Genomic DNA, 20,923 nt, shown 5'->3' with positions numbered 1-20,923 from the left:
GGGTCGGTGAGAAGGTGCGCTAGTTCGCTTCTCTCACAGTCCTGGTCTCCAAGAATAATCAATGGCCGACTTCATTAACCACAATGCCACATGCACCTGGTACTGATCTGCGGTTCCAGCTGTGTGAGGGATTATGGGTAACGAAGATGGACATTGCTTGCCATGTATTTATGCCATCATGTTGACGGGCGGTGCCATGGCAACAGTTGCTCCATCTCCAGAGGACACACCAAGGCACTACTCTGCATAAAAGTAATGCTGGAGCAGCTGTTTAGGTGAATTCAGATTTTTCTTCGTGGATGGAGACGGCTTCAAAGCAGAGGCCCTCCATTAAAAACATCTACAGTCTTCCCATTTCCCTCTGTCTCTTCTCAGAGCCAAAATCTATTTTCCCCTTTCCTTTGCTCATATCTAATTAACACCTTTTGTCTGTTGGTCTCCCAATCATCCCCCTTTCCAGTCTTTCATTAAGAGCCTTGACTTGTTCCACTCACACTTTGAGAAAGGGCTCAGTCCAGAAACGTTAGTAATATCTTTACCTCCAAGGGACACTGCAAGACCGGCTGAGTTCTCCAGCATTTCTGTGGGGTTTTTTTTTATAATTTTATAAAATCTTTAATTAAAATTTTCAAACAAAAAGGAATACAACATACAAAAAAACTCCCCTCCCCCCCATCTAAATTATCCCCTTCCAACCCACCCCCCTCCTTCGGAGCCTTAAAAAATAATATCCCGGGTATTTAATTTTATATGTTTGGTATGTCAACTCTGTACATAACATTTATTTAAGATCTATGGCCATATGTTCTAAATATAAATTCCACATTTCAACAAAAACAGAATTATTATTTCACAAATTATAAGTTTTTTTCCAAATATTGTACAATTGTAATTCACTATGCCATCTTTGTATATTCAACTCTACATCATTTTTCCACGTAATGGCTGTACATTGTCTTGCTTCAGCTACGCCTAATGGTATAAAAGCTAATTGTGATTTATCCATCTGCAACCTTGACATTAATACATTCATATAACCGAATAAACACATCATCGGATCCAATTGTAAATCCACCTTAAATAAATCTCTCAAAAATTTTATAACTTATTCCCAAAAAAGGTTTAACTTTTCCAAATGCCCAAACAGAGTGCATAAAAGTACCCATCTGTTCCCCACATCTAAAGCATAAATCTGACAATACAAAGCCATATTTCTTCAACTTTTCAGGTGTTAAATACAATTGATATATAAAATTATAATTAACCATATTATATCTCACATTGAGTAATTTCATGACCCTATCAACACATATTCGACCATTCTTCCCAAGACAATATCTAAATCCTTCTCCCACTTCTCCTTTGTTTTATATACATCAATTTTGTCCATTTTCTCTTGCAACAACCTATACATCTCTGACATAAACCCCTTATTTCCTTTATCAGCAATTAACATATCAAATTTTGTTTGACCTGGGCATTTCTGTGTTTTGACTACAATCACAGCATCTGCAGACTTCAATGTTTCACTTCTTTGGTTCAAGAGCCTCCAACAACCATTATTCACCCACATACACTAAACCTACATTATTAATCCCATTTCTATTTTTTTTTAAATTTTCCACATTCTCATCAATTCCATCCAGAATCTACCACTCAGCTAAACACTTAGGGCAATTTACAGTGACCAATTAACCTACCAACTCACCTCTCTCAAATGTGGGTGAAAATTATTGCATTCAGAGGAATTCTATGAGATTACACTAACAAATTTCACAAGAGAGCACCCAAAATTAGGATTAAGTTTTGAGTGCTGCAAGACTGTGGCTCTCCTAGCTACTTTCTACAAGAAAACAAACATCAAACTACTCTTTTCACCCAAGTAAGCGTTGTCATGCTTTAACTATAGGAAGCAGGGCAGCCAAATTCCAAACAGCAGCTCACAGAATCATCAATATGTTAACTTCTTCAGAGACAAGTATTGGCCAACACATCAGGATCACTCACCCGATCTTCAAAATACGTTGATGAAGGGCTCAAGCCTGATATGTCGGTTATGTATTTTTATCTTGGCTATATAAAGGACATTGTTTGACCTGCTAAGTTTTTCCAGCATTGTGTTTTACTTCAACCACCATGTATGCAGACTTTCATGTTTTACAGAGGATCTTTATATCCAACCAAAAGACTTGGATAATAAATAGATAGGACCTTCGTTTAGCAGTATTCTGACAGTATTACATTGTAAGAAAAACCCAAGATATTTGTGTTAAGTTCTCTAAATTGGAACTGGAGTCAAGAATCTCTAGAATCAAAGGAATATTCCCACCAAGCGAGCCATACTTGACACAGAAAATCATTCTGAATAATTGCATTTCTCAACAAATGTGTTTTACACGTTGTCTTGAGAATAAGAAACCAGTAAAAAGATGGAAAACCATAAACATACTTATGAATATCTGTTTTCTTAGACTTCTCCCCCCCAACTCCCCCCCCCACTCTTCCACAAGCAAAACATTCCAACTGTCTCCAAAGATTATTTGTCTACTCACTCTGGAGGATTTTGTGCCTGCACCAGGAACATTCTTTCTGTCTCCAATCATTTCAATGTCTATTACAATAAATTCCTCCAGCTGCCCAGGTTGATACAAGCTGTTAAAAGGGTAGCGCCAAAAAGTGGAACCATCAATTTCAGCAACTATAAGTAATGAACAAGTAAATTAGGACATCTTTTGTGTCATTCACTTACTTATTGTAACAAATCAAAGCCATTTAAACTACATAACAGATTTTAAAAATGCCACGAATAATCCCAAGTTTTCACTTTAAATGTGACCAAGGGATTAAAGGATCAAATTGGTGGAAAGAATGATGATTAGGTAAAAGTACATTATCTAATCACTGTTTGCAATTTTTATGCAGCCACTTTTATGAGTATTTACCCGATTACTGCAAAAACATCATTACATCATCACCATATCTAAATTACACCTTTTGCAAGTACTGATTTCATTCATTGGTAGTTTCTTAACACGGTCTACCACAAGCAAGTGCAATGTTATGCTTCACCAGTTTAAATTATTTGCTGGAAAATTGCATTTATTTTGCATGGAATTATAAATCAACATACATTTTCCAAATTCACTTACAGTACATGAAAATTAGGATCCTTCTGTTGGATTACAACCTCAAAGTTGGCTCGGCCAAATTCTTGAAATATAGATATTACTAATGAACATTAGGATACATACTGGATCAAATATGAAGTACTGTCATCTGTAAAATCCTAGGCTAAGCATCTTGATCTCAATAACCAAAGTCTTTGTTACAATGTAGAAGTGTTGTTACTCAGCAATCAAGTTGCACCATAGAGTAAAATACTGTCAATTGCAAAAGAGCAGCAGCAATCATCAAGGATGCACACCACCCAGCACCCACTCTTTTCTCACTGAAACCATCAGAAAGGAGGTATAGGTGCCACAAGACTCGCACCATCAGATTCAGGAACACCTGCTACCATCACCTGACTCTCAACATCTCAATCGGAGACTCATTTGATGACTCTTGCGCTTTTTAAAAAATTCTCTGTATTGCAGTTTGTTACATTACCAATAAGTGGTAATTCTGCCTTAGCGCAGGAAAAAAATCTCAGGGTTGTATGTGATGTCATGTATGTACTCTGACAAAAAAATCTGAAATCTAATCTAAGATGCCTTCTAAAAGAAACAATCAGCAAATAGGAAAATTCACAGCACGTCAGTAGTGGACAGAGGCCTAGACTTTGCAGCTTCTTGACCAGCACTGAGGGAATAATGGTATTGAAGGCTGAGCTGTAGTCATTGAAGAGCAGTCCTATGTATGAATTGCTGTTTACGAGGTGATCCAGAGCTGAGTGGAGCGATTGTGACAATAGGCAAATTGCAGAGGGTCCAGATCTTTGCTTAGGTACATGTTAATTCTGGCCATGACCAGACTCTCAGAGCATTTCATCACAGTAGAAGCTAGTGCTACTGGGCGGTAGTCATTGAGGCAGCTCACACTACCCTGTTTGGGTACCAAGATGATTGATGCACTTTTGAAGCAGGTAGGAACCTCTGGTTGCAGCAATGAGAGTTTGAAAATGTCCGTGAACACGCCAGCTAGTAGGTTTGTGCCTGATGCCTTGCAAGGGTTCACCCTCTTGAATGATGTTCTGATGTCGCAGGGTCCTCAGCCTTTTCTGGGATTCTAGTAGGCACTGTTTGGTTCTTCTTCTCAAAGAGAACATTGAAGAGCTTCAGCTCATTGGGTGATTAATCACCACAGCAATCTATAGTGTTCGCCCTCACTTTGTAGGCAGTAATGTCCTGAACTCCCTGCCATAGTTTGCATGTATCTGTCTGTATCTCTAGGTTCCTCCAGAATTGCCACTTTGCTTCAGAGATGGCTTTCCGCAGGTCATACCTAGACTTATTGTAAAGATCCCAATCCCTGGCCTTAAACACCATTGTTCTCACCCTCAGCAGGTTGTGAATTCTCTGATTCATCCAAGGTTTCTGGTTGGGGAAACACCTGTTTTCACTGGGCATACACTTGTCCACACTTGAAGTCGGTAACACCTGTTGCATATTCACTCAAGTCTATGATCCAGTCCTCCAATTCAAAGCAGTCCTGTAGATGCTCCTCCATCTCCCTCGAACATACTTCACCACTGAAGCTGTGGTCTTCAGTCTCTGCTTATGTGCTGGGAATAGATGTATAGCCAGGTGGTCAGACTTGCCGAAGTGCAGTTGTGGTATGACTCAAATACGTTCTTCATGGTGGTGTAGGAGTGCTCAAGTATGTTGGTTCCCCTGGTCTTGCATGTGACCTGTTGGAAGAAGTTTGTCAGTCTTCTTCAGGTTGGCCTGATTGAAATCCCCTACAGTGATCAGGAAGGCATGAGGATGTGCTGCTCATGGCTGTTAATTTCAGTGCTCAGTCCCACCAGTGCCAGCCTGACATTAGCCTGGGGCAGAATGTACACTGTAACCAGGATGATGGCAGTGAACTCCCTCGCCAGGTAGAATGGGCGACACTTGATCGTCAGATGTTCCAGGTTGGGGAAAGCAGGACTGGGACATGACCGTCACATCTGTACACCACGATGAACTGATGATGACACAAACGTTGGCTCCTCTGATTTTTAGACTCCAGACATCTGGTATTCGGTCAGCGCAGGATGCAGTCCTTTGGCTACAGTTCCATGTCCGAATGTCCCATTTAACCATGTTTCTGTAAAGCATATCACACAGCACTCCCTAATGACTCTCTGTGGTTGAAGTCTGGCTTGGAGTTCATCAAGTTTGTTCTCCAGGGATTGTACATTGGCCAGGAGGATGGTGGGGAGCAGAATCCTCAGGACCCAGTGTCTCAGCTTGATCTGTAACCCCCTCTGCATCCACTTGGTCGGGTCTTCTTTACCTGGCTCATGGGTTCACTGCTGGTAATTCCTGGGGTGCTTAAATGTCCCTTTAAATTACCCACAATGTTTAAAGTTTAAATGACCCAATCATTGACTGTTTAAAACTTGCACGGTATTTTTGTTGTTGCCTGAGCACCAGCTGTTTAAAGGTCCCACAGCCCGATGGACAATGCCGATTCTGAGGTCTTCCAGCGATCTTAGGACAAGCATATTAACTGTCAAGTTAGATTTTGTATTTCTGTTTTGTTTTTGATTTTTAGAAATTCTGAACAGGAATATTTGATTATTCCCATCAATGCTACATGCAAAGAGTCACCGCTGTAAGCCGCCATCTTGGGAAAGACTTTATCCTGGGAAAGACTATCTCGCCTACCTATATTTCTCATAATTTACATATCAGGTTAGCACTCAGCCTGACCCTCCAGAGAAAGCAATCCAAGTCATCCAATCTCTCTAATTCTTTACGTACTATGCAATGATAGATCAACTAATGATTGATTAAAAAGATAAAATACTGTACTTCTGTCAAATGTGTTGAGAGAAGCCTTATCAAGATGATAACTGGTCTAGAGTATTTCATGATGACAAAAAATTGGCTTGGCTGGATTTATTTTATTTTGCCAAGCGGCCTGGATAAATTGATTGATTAAGAAAAAAATAATTCTCTCCATTCCACCAAAAAGATATGGTCATCTAGAATCCATGGCCAAAATAAATTAGAACCCAAAACTCATTCAAAATGTGAACATGGAGAAGTACCTGATTTACATCAAGATTATACCAAGATTATCAAAGTGGGTTTAGGTTGGACTTATCTCTCACACGGTAAAATGTTCCGTCTCTGTACAATAACTTCCCAAAATTCAATTAAAATATAAATACAAAACAAGAGTCCCACAAAAACTTACTCTGCAAGCTGTTGGGATCAATGAGATGCACAGTACTGGTCACTCGAGCACAAACACATATCTGACTCATGTTTCCAAGGCTCTGGGCTACATGTGGCGGCAAGCATACTAAATTGTCCTGTAAAAGAAACAAAATAGACTGCAGGTACAACAAAGTCTCTGCTGCAAAGTTATCTTTACATTTTTCTTAAAAGTTCAAGTTTGAATCCAAATTACTCAAAGTATCTTCTGCTTTATGACAAAAACACGCATCTGGTTTTTTTTAAATACACCATTATATTCAACTAAATTCCATTTCCTTTCCCTTCAAGGTTTAATTTTACATCTCGGTGGCCACATTTGTAAATGGCATGCACTATTGCAGATCCATATTTTATTTACTTAGTGCAGCAGAATAATTGCACATTTAGAATTTGTTTTTGATGGAAATAAACAATGCAACACTGTTCCCCAGACTGCAAACAAGTCTAGAATAAAAATGGACAAATTATGCAATTTTATATTCTCTTCCTAAAATATTAGCTTAATGACAATTATGACAAGAACAATTTTATAACAATAGCATCACCTAGAACTAAGTGCCACTATGAGATTTACTGATGTTCAGAGATACAAGTACTAATCAAATAAAATTCAAGAGCTCATTTTTAGAAACTATTTTCTTTCCCATGGGTTGTGCAATAAGTAAACAAGAGTGTGAATTTCTTGCTCAATTATTTTTCTTCCAATTATCACAAGTTTAAAATTCAGTTTTCTGGCTACATATTGATGAGTTTAATTAATACAATTTTGGATATCATCCTGAAAAATTAAATAAATCCCCTAAACCACCATGGGTCGGGACCTTGATCAGTCTACCAAGCTATCCACCCTCTCTCCAGATCACCCATGGAAATGGACCATTTTGAAAGCCTTTAAACTGTAGCCCTTCCTTGGTGGAGGCAAAGGCCAAAAGTGGCAATCAGGTCTCAAGCAACAGAGCCTAAAGTGCTTTCCTACAACCATCCAAACACCTGCTGACAGATCACTGCTGTCAAAGCTTCGTTCAGTTTTAAATATCTCTGAAATTCAGAGACCATAAAAGAGTTGAAATAAATTAAAAATTATAAATTTAAAAAATTATAACCATTAAATAGATTACAATTAATATAAATATACAGGGAAACAAAGTAAACTAAAACCATTTAAACTTTTCAATCACTCAGTGCTGTCTAAATATTTAGCTATACCTGGGTGCAAAGTTGCAACGTGCACCTTTGGACTCGGACAACTAATTTTAAGTGCTTCCAATACTTTAACATCTCATTGTACAGACATAGAAGTTGTCAGCATGTTGACCAGTGGCAGAAGTGTAGATAGCAAATAAATCATAACCTGGCCCAATATTTCCATATTAATGATAGAATAACTGTTTCTTCACAATATTATTTCCCACCTTACAGACTGGAACAATTTCCACAGAGAAGGTATTTTTGTAATTGTAGCTATTACTGTGGACATCATGGGAGATTAGACGCTGAGATGTCTTGTACCTTCAAAAACATAAAGCATATATTTTGGAATGCAAATAAAGAAAACCCAATGTATTTTCCAGAAATATATTCTCCCTGTGGACTGCATTAATATCTTGAAGTGGGAGTATACCATGTACCATCAAAAAAGGTGATCAGCATACAAGGAAATCTTTTGGTTTTCTCATAAAATGGGTAAAACAGGCTTGGGGAATAGAATGGAATCAGTGACTAAAGAGTAGAATTTACAAGGATGACAAAAGACTGATTTTGGACTTCACAAAATTTAATTGAAGAGAAATTATATAATTATTTGACAGTTGAGCATGGAAAATTCTCATTAGGCTTTTTTCATGGATCATTACTAATTTTGTGAAAGCTGTCACAAGGACTAGTCAAATAATAACTATTCATTGGCAAGTTAGAACCTAATATTAAGTTCAATTAACAATAACTCCAGAACACATGAACTCTCAGGATATCAGATTCAACAAATGAAAACGGTAACCTCTTGCCAATTATTAGCGACTTTTCTCCTTCCAATAAATGAAAGACAATTTTTCAGAAAAAGTTTCAACCTTGTACAAACCATGTCAGAATTCAGTCAAAGGCACAAACCCACCTAGAAGGCCCATGCCACCAAGTTTCCTCACCCTACATTTGCTGCCCATTGCCCTCCCTTCCATGTAAATAAACCATTCCAACTCGTCACTGATCTTTCTTGGTCACTGCTTCAGAACTCAGAAATTTCCTGCTTAATCTCAGTGGGAATATCGATCTCATAAATACTATGGCTGATCATTAATTCCCTGCCAATTAGATATATGCAAAAAAACTGTTGGTCTTACAGGCAACACTCCTGATCCCTTAATCAACAGAAATGTAATTTCTGCATACCTTTATTGTATTACAAGATTTTAAAACTTTCCTTTCTTTAGAAGTATTGTGCAACAATTATAAATGTAACAAAATAATAGCAAGCAACAAGAGCAAAATGCATGAGCATTAGCCACTTTAATTTAAATCAAATTCACTGATCAAAATCACTGAAGCCAAAGTGAATGCAATGCACAAAATTACTATGTTCTGACAAAAAAATTTACAGCCCTGTATCATCCAAAAGAATTAATAAATGAAGATGAAGTGTAAATAACTTGATATGACCCTGTAATTCACAACAAATCAAAATATGTCTTTTTTCATAGGTTATATTTCAAATCATGGGTCCTCTACCGGCATCACCTACGGCTCCTAGAACGCTTCCACCAGCGTTGTCTCCGCTCCATCCTCAACATCCATTGGAGCGCTTTCATCCCTAACGTCGAAGTACTCGAGATGGCAGAGGTCGACAGCATCGAGTCCACGCTGCTGAAGATCCAGCTGCGCTGGATGGGTCACGTCTCCAGAATGGAGGACCATCGCCTTCCCAAGATCGTATTATATGGCGAGCTCTCCACTGGCCACCGTGACAGAGGTGCACCAAAGAAAAGGTACAAGGACTGCCTAAAGAAATCTCTTGGTGCCTGCCACATTGACCACCGCCAGTGGGCTGATAATGCCTCAAACCGTGCATCTTGGCGCCTCACAGTTTGGCGGGCAGCAACCTCCTTTGAAGACCGCAGAGCCCACCTCACTGACAAAAGGCAAAGGAGGAAAAACCCAACACCCAACCCCAACCAACCAATTTTCCCCTGCAGCCGCTGCAACCATGTCTGCCTGTCCCGCATCGGACTTGTCAGCCACAAACGAGCCTGCAGCTGACGTGGACTTTTTACCCCCTCCATAAATCTTCGTCCGCGAAGCCAAGCCAAAGAAGAAGAAGAAGAATTTCAAACTAAAAACATTCCTGAGAAATGTAATTAAACCAAATTGATTGTACCAATCTCTATTTCAGGTTAGAGAACACAGGGGGATTATGAAAATACAATGTGTGCTGCAACTTCAGACAAAAATTTAAATTATACAAGAAATCAAACAAAGGCAGCAGTAAAATGCGTTACTCCAACAATGCAGATCGCATCAACAAAATGTAACAATTTATTATGAAAATCAGTAATACGGCAAAGAAGCAAAAGTACAGCAGATGAGCTCACATTTCTTAACATCCAGGTAGGCCAGCTCCAATGAAAAAAGATTTGGACCTTGTTTCCAACCCTTTTCCCCAGCTCTACTCGTAGTGGGTTCATGTAAAATTTTAAACAATGTAATAATTTCTCTATGAAGTACAGAAATTTTGCTTCCTGGAATATTAATAATTTTGAAAGTGAACACAGTTAATGAAAATCTAACGGCAAGGGAAAAGATCTGATAAAGTGTTGATCTGGGTTAGACTCAATCCAATTAGAATTGGGACAAAACTAAATTTCTGAATACTGTACAATAATGAAGGTAAAATTAAATTGTTGTACTGGCATGTGGCTAGAAATTGCTACCATAAAACATTTTTGGTGTAGAGCAGGCCAAATCAATAATGATTTGATGCAAGGAAAGTTGAACACAATCACCAAGTACATTAAGAAGACCAGTGTTTTAGTTACCATCAAAAAAACAGACATTCTGGAATGCAGAGAAGGTTCATCTATTTCCCTTAGAAATTACTTTGTCCTCATGTATTATGTCTAACCACTTCATTAAAATACCAAAACTATCTCATGCTGAGATTGCTTCAAGATATTTCTTTCTGGAGAGGAGTCATGTGATGGAGTAGTGGCCGGTAGGGTAAAACCAGCATTCTCCAGAAAAAAAGAAAAAAAGTCAAGAAAAGACAAAGTTCAACAAATATAAAATATAAGAAATAAAAGATAAAGTTGCAGAGAAGCGAAAGAAGGTGGCACCCAAGAAGGAAAAAGTAAAAACATAGGGAAAAAAAAGAAGTCACCAGAAAAGAAAGAAGGCGGCCTTACCTGCACGAAGGAACAGGAAGCCGTGGTGGCGAAGAACATCCGTTCTCCAAGGTTGGTGTCGGCCCTGCGGAGTCACGACCCCCCAAGTGGAGGACTGCAAAAACGACTCTCTGAGCCAAACAAAAGCGCACAACTGTGCAATCTGAGGTAAAAGAAAACACTGACGGGAGGGGGGGTTTAGCCGAGGAGCGGGCAACCACGGCGCAACCAGCTGAGGGACGCCCGACACCAGGGCTCTGAGCTGGAAGACGAGGAAGGCAGCAGGAGAGGAAGAAAGAAAGTCGACGGGGTGAACAGCAAGAGGAGCAGCAGCAGGAGGCCTGACAGACGAGGAGCTCAGAAGGAGAGGACCAACAGAAAAAGGCCCAGCAAGAAGAGGCCCAACAAAGTGATACAAGCAATTCATCAGGAAAATTTTGGATATCATCCTGAACCTCCACCCCCTAAAATGATAAGAAGACAAAAACAACTTGATTCAGTGTGTAAAAGTGTAAAAGTAGATGACACATTTTTCTTGTTTATTTTTCAATGTGTGAAGACATTGTTTTATGGTTTTATTGTACATGTTGAATATTTATTGGTTTTGGAGGGGGGTGGGAAGAGGGGAGGGAGAGTAGGGGGGAAAGAAAGGAAGAAAATGCCACTGTATATATTTAATGAGAAATTTTTGTATATATTTTAGTTGATATGGTTCACAGTGTGAAAAAAATTAATAATAAAAAGTTTGTCATAAATTTCAGTTAGTGTAATAATCACAAAAAAAATAATTGCTTCAAGATAAACGTATTGCACCATTGGCTCCATCCCAAAAAATGCATGGAGTTCCTTAAACCATGAATGGTGATGTGCCATTCAGAAGAAAATATGAAATTAATAAATATGTATTATTCTTAATACACATTAATAAATACAATGTTAGTTTAAAATAAACATTTGATGAATGCTGTAATATCACATCTATCACTAAATAATATTTTAAAAACCTACTTGCAAGGAACTGTACACTGTAGGAAGTCCAGCATCTTCTGGGCATGTTGCTTGGAAGCGTAATAGAAATCCAGACCATCTAAAATCAAAACTCTAATGTTATTTAGGTTGCTTCAAATTATTCAAGTGGAGAAAGAAACAGAGTTAAAATTCAAGATTTTTTAAAAATTCATCATTGTTTAAATCCATCAGCCCAAAATATTTAATTTGATGCTCTCTCCACAATGCTCTCTCTAATCCTAGTGTTTTCAGCCTGCAATTTTTAATTTCCAGGATTAGTAGCATTTCGATTTTTGCATCAAAAGAAGTTTAAATTCATGATAACAAATGCCAAATTTCTGCCTTGTATTTTAAATTTACATATATATTAAACAGCACAGGTAGTATTCTCTGAAGAGGGAACAGAGTTAATATTTAAAAGTAATTTACAGTTCTACTGAAAAGTTATTTCTCTTTCTTCAAATGTGTATTTCCAGCATTTTGTTCTTATTTTCAGATTTCTACATTTTAATTTTGACCATTTTATTTCTTAATCCATAAATATTGAAAGGAAGATTTTGTCTAAAATTAATATCAGATTTCATGTAAATTTTAATGATTTCCTGATTTAATTTCAAACTGCATTTTTCAAAGTCCATTCAATGTTATGCCTAAGCACGCGATGATTATTGCAAAAATACTCAATGTGATTACAAAATTCACAACTTCTTTAAATTTAACCAAATTTACTTAAAATAAAATTGAATTGAATTTTCTGTACTTTATTTCCATCTTAACACAGATGAGACTAAAATCTCGCTTGCAAATATTTTCTAATAACAATAATTAACTAAGCTATATAAAAATGAATGCCCCAGCAACACTTAGACAGCACAGGTGACACTTTCTAGTGTCAGAAAGCATTTGTATGTGAACTTTGGGGAAAAATGATTCAGAGCTCAGTTCTGACACAAAGCAAGATCAACCAGCAAACTGTAATTCCACAGATTTTCACTCAAGTGCTTGTTTAATATCAGCTTTATCAAAAAGGACAATAACATAGGGAAGAAAAGTCCAGATTCTAGAACAGTAGCTCTCAACTGTTTTCTTTCCACTCACATACCACATACCCTATGCCATCAGTGCTCTGATTAGTAAGGGAAGGTTGAGAATCACTGCTCTAGACCCAATTGTTATTGAAATATTTTGCTTGAGAAAAATCGTCATTGGTCTATTTCCTTTGGAATTATGAAACCATGCACATAACGAGTCAATTAGGTACGATTAAAACAGTGGTTTTCAACCTTTTTCTTTCCACCCACATACCACCTTAAGCAATCTTTTACTAATCACAGAACACCTATGGCATAGGGAATACTTAAAAGTGGTGTGTGAGTAGAAAGATAGGATATTTATTATCTAATCAAGGTACATATCATTTCATAAATATTCACTTACCATGGATTTCCTTGATACGAAGAGCATTTTGATGTAGCTTATGTTTTAGGATTAACTGTTCCAAGTAATAAAAAGTTTTCTTGTGTGAAGTCTAAGGAATGCCAAACAGAAAAAAAATGTAGAAGTTTTTTTCATTTTCTATTTCACGACATGATTTATTGAATGAAAGCCAGTTTCAAAGGAAAGCGTCACATGAATAACATTTACTTTTAATTAAATTCAGACAAAGAATTTATTTTTGCAATTTATTACAAATACACTGATTGCACTCATTAAAATACTTTTCAGTTCATCACTTTGTAACTAACAGTGTTACCTCTACATTTATAGAATTTTACAAAATTAAGTGAATGCTTAAATTACATCACCTTGGCACTTCATATTGCTACAAGAGAAAAAAATTAAAGAAATGTAAACTGTGATTTTTAGTCCTATGTAAATGATTCTCAGATTTTAAAATCACAATTAATTATGGCATTTTCTAAATGACAGGATTTATGCACACCCTATAATTTCTTTCCTCCACCCAGTTATCTTGCATTTCACAATTCTGTTGCAGCAATTAATTCTGTGTACTCAACTGATACTTTTTGCACATTCATCCATAACTTGTAAAACACTGAAATGTTATTAATCACATCAAAATGTTCGGACAGATTACTTTTGCACATTAAAAAAAATTATTTATTCACCTTCTGTCTGATTTGCACAACTGCTTTCCAATAGTCTTTAGCTTCAACGCGATGGCAATCATCACACATCTGTGGCAAGATGACAAAATCTACCACAAACACTTGCTGCAATATTGTTCCGCTTATTACCTGCACAAAAAAACTTGTCGTGAAATAGTGAAAATAGATTGAATGCCATGAACTGCAATTTAATTGTAGAATGGTAATTTCAGTGGCACACAAGGTCAGAACCTCAGAGAAAGGTTCAAGACATCCAGGTGTTATGTCATAGACCAAAAGCAATAGAAATTCACCAGGACAATGGAATTTTTAAAATATATTTATTAAAAACTATTAATAATGTAACAACTCACTTAAATCTAAACTTAACCCCAACAATGTCCCAATGTGTATGCGTGTGGATTACCCAAACCATTACAGCTTAGGCACAATTCTGAAAAGTCAATTCAAAGTTCAGTCTAAGAAATCCTGTGTTGAAACTCAGAACCTTTAAACTGATGTTCAGAAGTAATTATAAACTAGGTGAGACACCGAGTCATCAGACTTCTAAAAACTCACAAATCCTTATAGTTTCTTCCAGAGAAATGTTCTTTCATACAAATGATTGTCACAACTCCCCCCTTCCTTGCGTAGAGGTTACAAAACTTGGACTTCCACGATGTTTCCACGAACCCAGGCAGGGATTAAACGAAATGACCATTAGATTGATCATGATCCAAAATACAGTAATGATCCTGTTTCCATGGGTATATCAAAATTACCATTACAATGGTCATACAAATCACTGTTTCCCCCTAACAAGTCCTTCACTTCTGTCTTGCAGATCTCTGGTTACTTATTAAACAATGTTGCTTCTTCAGGTGTCTCAATCATATGACTGGTTTGATCAATACTGGTTTCAGTTTCCATTTCTCACAAGCATGAGTCATAAACAAATGGCCTTCTCTCTGAACAGATGTCTTCTCCTTAAGTAAACAATCCATTGTTATAGTCTTTAGTTGAGAGTGTTAACTCTGCTTACACCTTGGACTTATGTGCCTCTGCATCTGTTCAAAATGTTGTTATGAAATCTGTGAGTGTCTTACACCCAGTTCCAACCCCCAAAGTAACTCACTAAAAAAAACTAACAGAAGTCTGCAGCACAGGAAATAAAAGCAGTTAGCTGTGAACCACACATGTCCCACCTGACTAGGTAAGTAAATAAAAAAACTAAGGTCCTCATGAGATATGAGAGAAAAAAAATTGCTGGAGGAACTTGGCAGGTGGTAGGGGTAAAGGAATTGCTGATGCTTCCAAGTGAAACCATTCATAGAAGTTCCTCCAGCAAATTATTTTTTGCTCCAGATTCCAGCATCTGCAGTCTCATGTTTCCATGACATAGGAGAAACTGAGATTATTATAAACAGCTCATCCTTGTTTTGGATGAGCGCAACTGTACCTTAGAAATAGTTAAAACCTTGTTCAGCATAAAGTAACAACATCCCAAATAAATGGAAATGCCCTTGATCAAACTCTTATGGAAGTGGGATTGAAAGTCAAATCTCAAGTTTGTAGATCACTAAAAAAAGTGAACATTTTTAGACACTTATTTATATTTCCATTCAAGACCCTTCATGATATTCAACGCAAAGTAAAAATTTGAAATCACAAAGAAAGTTTAATTAAAGCAGCAGATCGGATTTCTCCCAGTTCCCAAAATAATGCAGTAAAGGGATTTGCATCAGTGAAAGGGACCTCCCAGTGTCCAAACATTTTAGTTCTGCATCCCACTCCCATACTCACAGGTCTGTCTGTGGTTTCATGTACCATCCCTCCTAGACCACCCATAGATTGGAGGAGGAACACGTGATTTTCTGTCTAGGCATTCTCTAGCTGGATAGCATTACATCAACTTTTCCAGTTTCTGCTAACCTGCTCTCCCTTCCCAGTCTTCTTTCTGACAGCTCTCCACCCCCTTCGCTCTCTATTCACCTAGCCATCCCTCCTCTCCTTGCTTTCTGCTGTGCCCTCCCTTTCTTCTCCACCTATTAACTCCTTCATTTGATACGAAGATCCTCACCCCATACCTCTCCCCTTACCTTTTTAATTCAGACAACTGCCGACATTTTGCCATACCTTGATGAAGGGCTCAAGCCCGAAAGATTGGTGATATATTTTTATCTTTGCTATATAAAGGACACTGTTTGACCTGTTGAGTTTCTCCAGTGTTGGTTTTTTTTTTATTTTAACCTTCTCACCTCCTTTTGAATTGTAAGCTTGAGCTTTAACCTTTTTGAATGAGGTTCTGTCCAAATGAAGCCTGCATCTATTAATCGCACCTGAAAATAGAAAAGGTATTGATGTTGCCATAATCGCAATGAAATATTTTCCTGGCTAAAATATTTTTCACATAGAAAAATGTCCACTCTGCACTACAGTACATTGAAGAACATAAAGGTTCTAAAATGAAGTTTTTGATGCTCCTTCAGTTCAGTGAACCTTAAAATGCTAAAATACAAATATTATTCCCTCTGCCATTTTTCTTTCACCTTCAAAAACAGTCACTTTGCCAGTGGTTTCCAATCTAAAACCCTCCCAAATGTTATCAAATCCTTCAAAATATCATTTTTGTATTGATTTATAGCATACAGCATGATGAGCGTTATAACCAAGTATGCTAATTTGCACATTTTTCACTAAAGAACCATGAGGAACAAACCTAACTGATTTCTCCCCTCTTAACAGTTACTGAGCCTTCCAATGGAACTTTAGCCAATTTACTCCATTTATTGGCAATCCAACAGAGATAAAACAAAAAAAACTAAAAGGTAAGTGGTTGGGGTGCGGTGGGGTCGGGGTGTTGTTGGGACCGGAGCGAGCATGCAGTCGGGATGCTGTCGGGGCCGGGGGAGAAACGCTATCGGGCGGGAACACTGTCAGGGCCGGCAGGGATTGAAGTGGGCTGGCGGGGAATGGAGTTGGGGCAGGAGCAATGACCGTCCTGCTTACCCATAATCCTCCACGCTGATGGAACTGCTCTGGTGTTCCAGCGGTATGGGAGATTATGGTTAAGGAAGATGGCCATTGCACGCAAGCGCTGATGTCATTTTCCACCCGGGCAGCCATCGATCATTTACAAATTGACCATCAGCAGCGTCACGGAGCGTGCACATGGGTAGACAATCCACCTCCGAGATGGTTTGCCTATGCAGTTTTTTGTTTTTTTTTTAAACTCTACCCACCAATTGGCCTGTACAGAGGTATTTAACCTGCCAAACTGAGGTTAAACTCATGTTACAATCAAATTTGTAAACCCGTACAAACAATTCTTCCCCCAACAGACACTGCCCAACCCTTTGAGTTCCTCCAGCAAATTTTTGCTCCCAAAGACAACATCTCTGGTCTCCACTACAATTTTCTAATTCATTTTTACTAAATTGGGATCAATAAACATGTTTTTCTATCAGACAAAAATATAACCACCACCTTAAGCTACGAAACTTAAATATTCTTTAACAACAATTAAATGAAGATTTTTAAAAACGGAAAATGAATCAAGTCCAATATACTAACTTTGCTCAAAGGGGATTTCAACTTTTTGAGGCATAAAGTTAAAAGTTCTCTTGATTCCAATGCACATTGTATCCAGGTTCCAGGAGGTTGAAGATATCTGTAGAGAAATAAAAAAACAAAAATCAGCACAAGTTAATTCATCTGGACAAGCTTTATGAATTAAATAGCATTGACTAATTCAGTTACAGAAGTGATTACATATCTTGATAATTTCATTCTGTATCCCAAGAGCTTTTTTTTATCTAAAAATCATGCATCCTATATCAATCCAGGCTTCATTTGGATGTTCAGTATGATGAAAGATTTCATCACACATTAATTACACAGCTGATTAAAAAGAAACAAGACATCAGGTCTGATTTATGCAGATTCAAAAATTAAAACCAAACCCATTCTTTCTTGCAAAAAGCACATACACCATTATCCTTTTGCTTTTAACTGCAAATACATGACAGAGAGATTGTTTCTTTTCCATTAGTTTTCATTTTCATTGCTATGACTTCTAACTCTGCTTCGGTACAAAAGATTAACTTAAAACATGAATTTGGATCTCCTCAAAGCCCAGAATCTATCACAAATTCTAAATAAAATTGATAATTTGGCATCCAACAAATTAAAGAAAACAATTATGGATTATAATGAACAGAAAAACATTTCTGAAAATGCAAATGGAGCGGACAAGATGGAGGCAACAAGACTGCAGCTTGATACAGCTCTCCGGACTCCGGGTGTACATTACCTTAAGTATGTCTGAAGCACTGGACCAGGAGACAAGCACCAGAATGTTTGAGGGATCTACTACAGCCTGAAAAATTTGCTGGTGGCGACTCTAGCTCAGTCTGAGGAGCATCCATTGCGGAGGACCTGACGGATGAGGCGGGCACCTGAAACGTCGGCATGGAGTCTTGGAGGACAACGGTGTGGAGGTCGAGGCGGCCCAGCCTGGGGTCGGGATGACTGACATGGAGCTGCAGCAACTGAGGTGGAGCCCAGGGATTGTCACTGAGCAAAGTTGGTAGACATGCTTGAGGGGATGCCTCACCGAGGTTATGGAGCTGAATTGTGGACTGTTTGCGGGGCTGGGACTTCTCCACACTGGTAGGGCATTCCTGAGAGGCAATGTTGTGGGAGCTGGTGCTAATGTGGATCCCTGTGGGGCATGGAAGTACCCATACTAAAATCCCAGGTTCCATAGAACGTGAATGGAGAGACTCCTTACTCGAGTTTCCGAGGGCCCAATGGTGCTAGTGTTGGTTTCTAGTCGAAGTAATGGTGGCACAGAATTTTTGGGTTTTTTTTAATAATTGTAACTGAGTGTCTTATATTTCATAAATTTAGTTTAGCTTGTGATTTAACTAATTTTATGTAATGTTTTGAGTCTAAAGTCTAAATTGTGCTTCGTCTAAAGTGCCTTATATTTTACACCAATGATGCACCTGTCTCCAAAAGTGTCATCTCATTTTTTTTTTTAAACTGCTGCTTATTACAATTGCCACAGCTTTAAGAAATGATGATAAGCTTCAAATGTGTATTGATTCCCCTGACCACAGGTAAAAATCTTAGCCTTGCTTTTGTCATAGGGAGCTGGAATGCCTGCCCAGATAGTTTGGGCTTCTAAAGAATGAGTCGGCTACACCAGTGTGGTTAGGCAGCTTGTCGCCACCCACATGTTTCTCCAATCCATTACTATTCTGCGAGATGACTTTCTTGTCCAGTGACTAGTCTTTTGTGTTTGTTGATTTTGTACTTTGTCTATTTTTTGATTAATTAATGTAATTAATGTAAAGAGCCCACCTCACTGACAAAAGGCAAAGGAGGAAAAACCCAACACCCAACCCCAACCAACCAATTTTCCCTTGCAACCGCTGCAATCGTGTCTGCCTGTCCCGCATCGGACTGGTCAGCCACAAACGAGCCTGCAGCTGACGTGGACTTTTTACCCCCTCCATAAATCTTCGTCCGCGAAGCCAAGCCAAAGAATGTAAAGCACTTTATAACATCATTGGTACAGAAAAGTTTGTGAAAATTAGGTAATATTTATCTATCAATAATACCATTGTATTGTTAAAAATCACATCATGGTCTGTACATGACTAGATCCATCAAATTAGGCATGATTTTTTTTACAAATTGATTCATAATTAATGAAAAGAGTAAATTTAAATTTAGAAAAGTCAACTAGGTGAAATCTTTTCAGACTAATCTTCACAAAAAATTTTAAACATTTTCAAAACCTAAATGAGATTAAATGATTTAGTACATTTTTAACTCAGATCTTCAGGTGATTTGAATTCTATTTTTTTAAAATTCTATTTTGAAATATTCATTGACATTCATATCCAACCATTAAATCTATATAAAACCAGACTTGTGTGTTCACCATGAGCTATTTTGTAATAACTAAATATGTGAATTGATACTCAACTTCACAGAACCTATTGTTTTTTAAAAAATCATGACTAAACTCAGACAGAGCTTCCTCAATTCCTTGGCCTGGCCCAAATTAGAAATTTCTTTGATGGAACATTTTATTGAAGTTTATGTCCTCATATAAACATAGTGAATGAACAAATAGAGTGCAAATTTATTTCCTTCCAAGTGAAGCAAAACCTTACCATTCAGGGCCCCAAGTAATATTTTCAAGTAATTCAATTATGAATTTGCAGGGGTCATCTAATGCATCCAGTGCTCCCCTTCTGGTCTCCTCTACGTTGAAGAGAATGGATGCAGAATGAGACAACACTTTCTTGAGTCACTTGACTCTGTCCGCTACAATAGCGTGGATCTCCCAGTGGCAACCCATTTCAATTCCCCGCCAATTCCCATGCTGACATGTCTGTCCGTGGTTTCAAGCACTGGCAGACTGAGACCACCTGAAAATTGTAGGACCAAACCTCATATTCCATCTGGGCACCTGCCGACTGGATGGCATTAACATCTCTCCCTCTCTCTGTTTTTCCCCTCTGTCTTCTTTCGCCCAGGTCTGCATTCACAGAGCCACCCCTACCTCAATCAATTCTCATCTTTCCTCTCCTGTCCTCCTATCCACGTCAAATTATTATCTTTTGTCTGTTGTTCTGTGTTCCTCGCCCTGCCCTTTACAGGTACTCCCTGACTTATAACCGTAAACTGGACCGAAGGATCTCAAAATAGACCCAAGTCAGAATTTCGCCCATACACGTGGAGTCTAAAAGCAAACTTTTTAATCAAATCTTTCTTTCATCATAGATTTGATGGTTACAACTTAAAGCTTCCTGAATTTGTCAATCAATCTTGGTGAATCTTTCCACATTCTGGTCCATGCTTACCTTGTTAGTCAGCATCCCCTAGTCCATAGCTTGGGCAAGGCCATCTTAATTTCTGTGTGCATGCTCAAGCCTTTGGTTGGCACATGCGCAGTGGGTTCACATATTAGATTTCAGTTGGAGCATGAGCAAGTTAAGCTCCCTAATATTAATTCGCCCAGCCTATGGACCCTGGGACACTGACT

The 20,923-nt window shown here is 38.1% G+C and overlaps 1 protein-coding gene across 1 annotated transcript in view; it reads right to left on the bottom strand.

Annotated features, from left to right (window-relative positions):
• nmd3 (NMD3 ribosome export adaptor) overlaps positions 1-20,923 on the bottom strand; it is a 48,758-nt gene that overhangs the window by 13,223 nt on the left and 14,612 nt on the right. The window contains exons 3-10 of the mRNA XM_069896798.1: positions 17,434-17,530; positions 16,119-16,199; positions 13,882-14,010; positions 13,190-13,280; positions 11,753-11,831; positions 7,787-7,883; positions 6,352-6,469; positions 2,553-2,698 (exon numbers count right to left, since the gene is read on the bottom strand). Coding sequence (XP_069752899.1) covers positions 2,553-2,698; positions 6,352-6,469; positions 7,787-7,883; positions 11,753-11,831; positions 13,190-13,280; positions 13,882-14,010; positions 16,119-16,199; positions 17,434-17,530 — 838 coding nt within the window. The remainder of the gene's footprint in view (positions 1-2,552; positions 2,699-6,351; positions 6,470-7,786; positions 7,884-11,752; positions 11,832-13,189; positions 13,281-13,881; positions 14,011-16,118; positions 16,200-17,433; positions 17,531-20,923) is intronic.

Source organism: Narcine bancroftii, chromosome 9, assembly GCF_036971445.1.
Source record: "Narcine bancroftii isolate sNarBan1 chromosome 9, sNarBan1.hap1, whole genome shotgun sequence".
Classification (NCBI taxonomy): domain Eukaryota; kingdom Metazoa; phylum Chordata; class Chondrichthyes; order Torpediniformes; family Narcinidae; genus Narcine; species Narcine bancroftii.
This window is presented reverse-complemented; position numbering and strand designations above follow the sequence as displayed.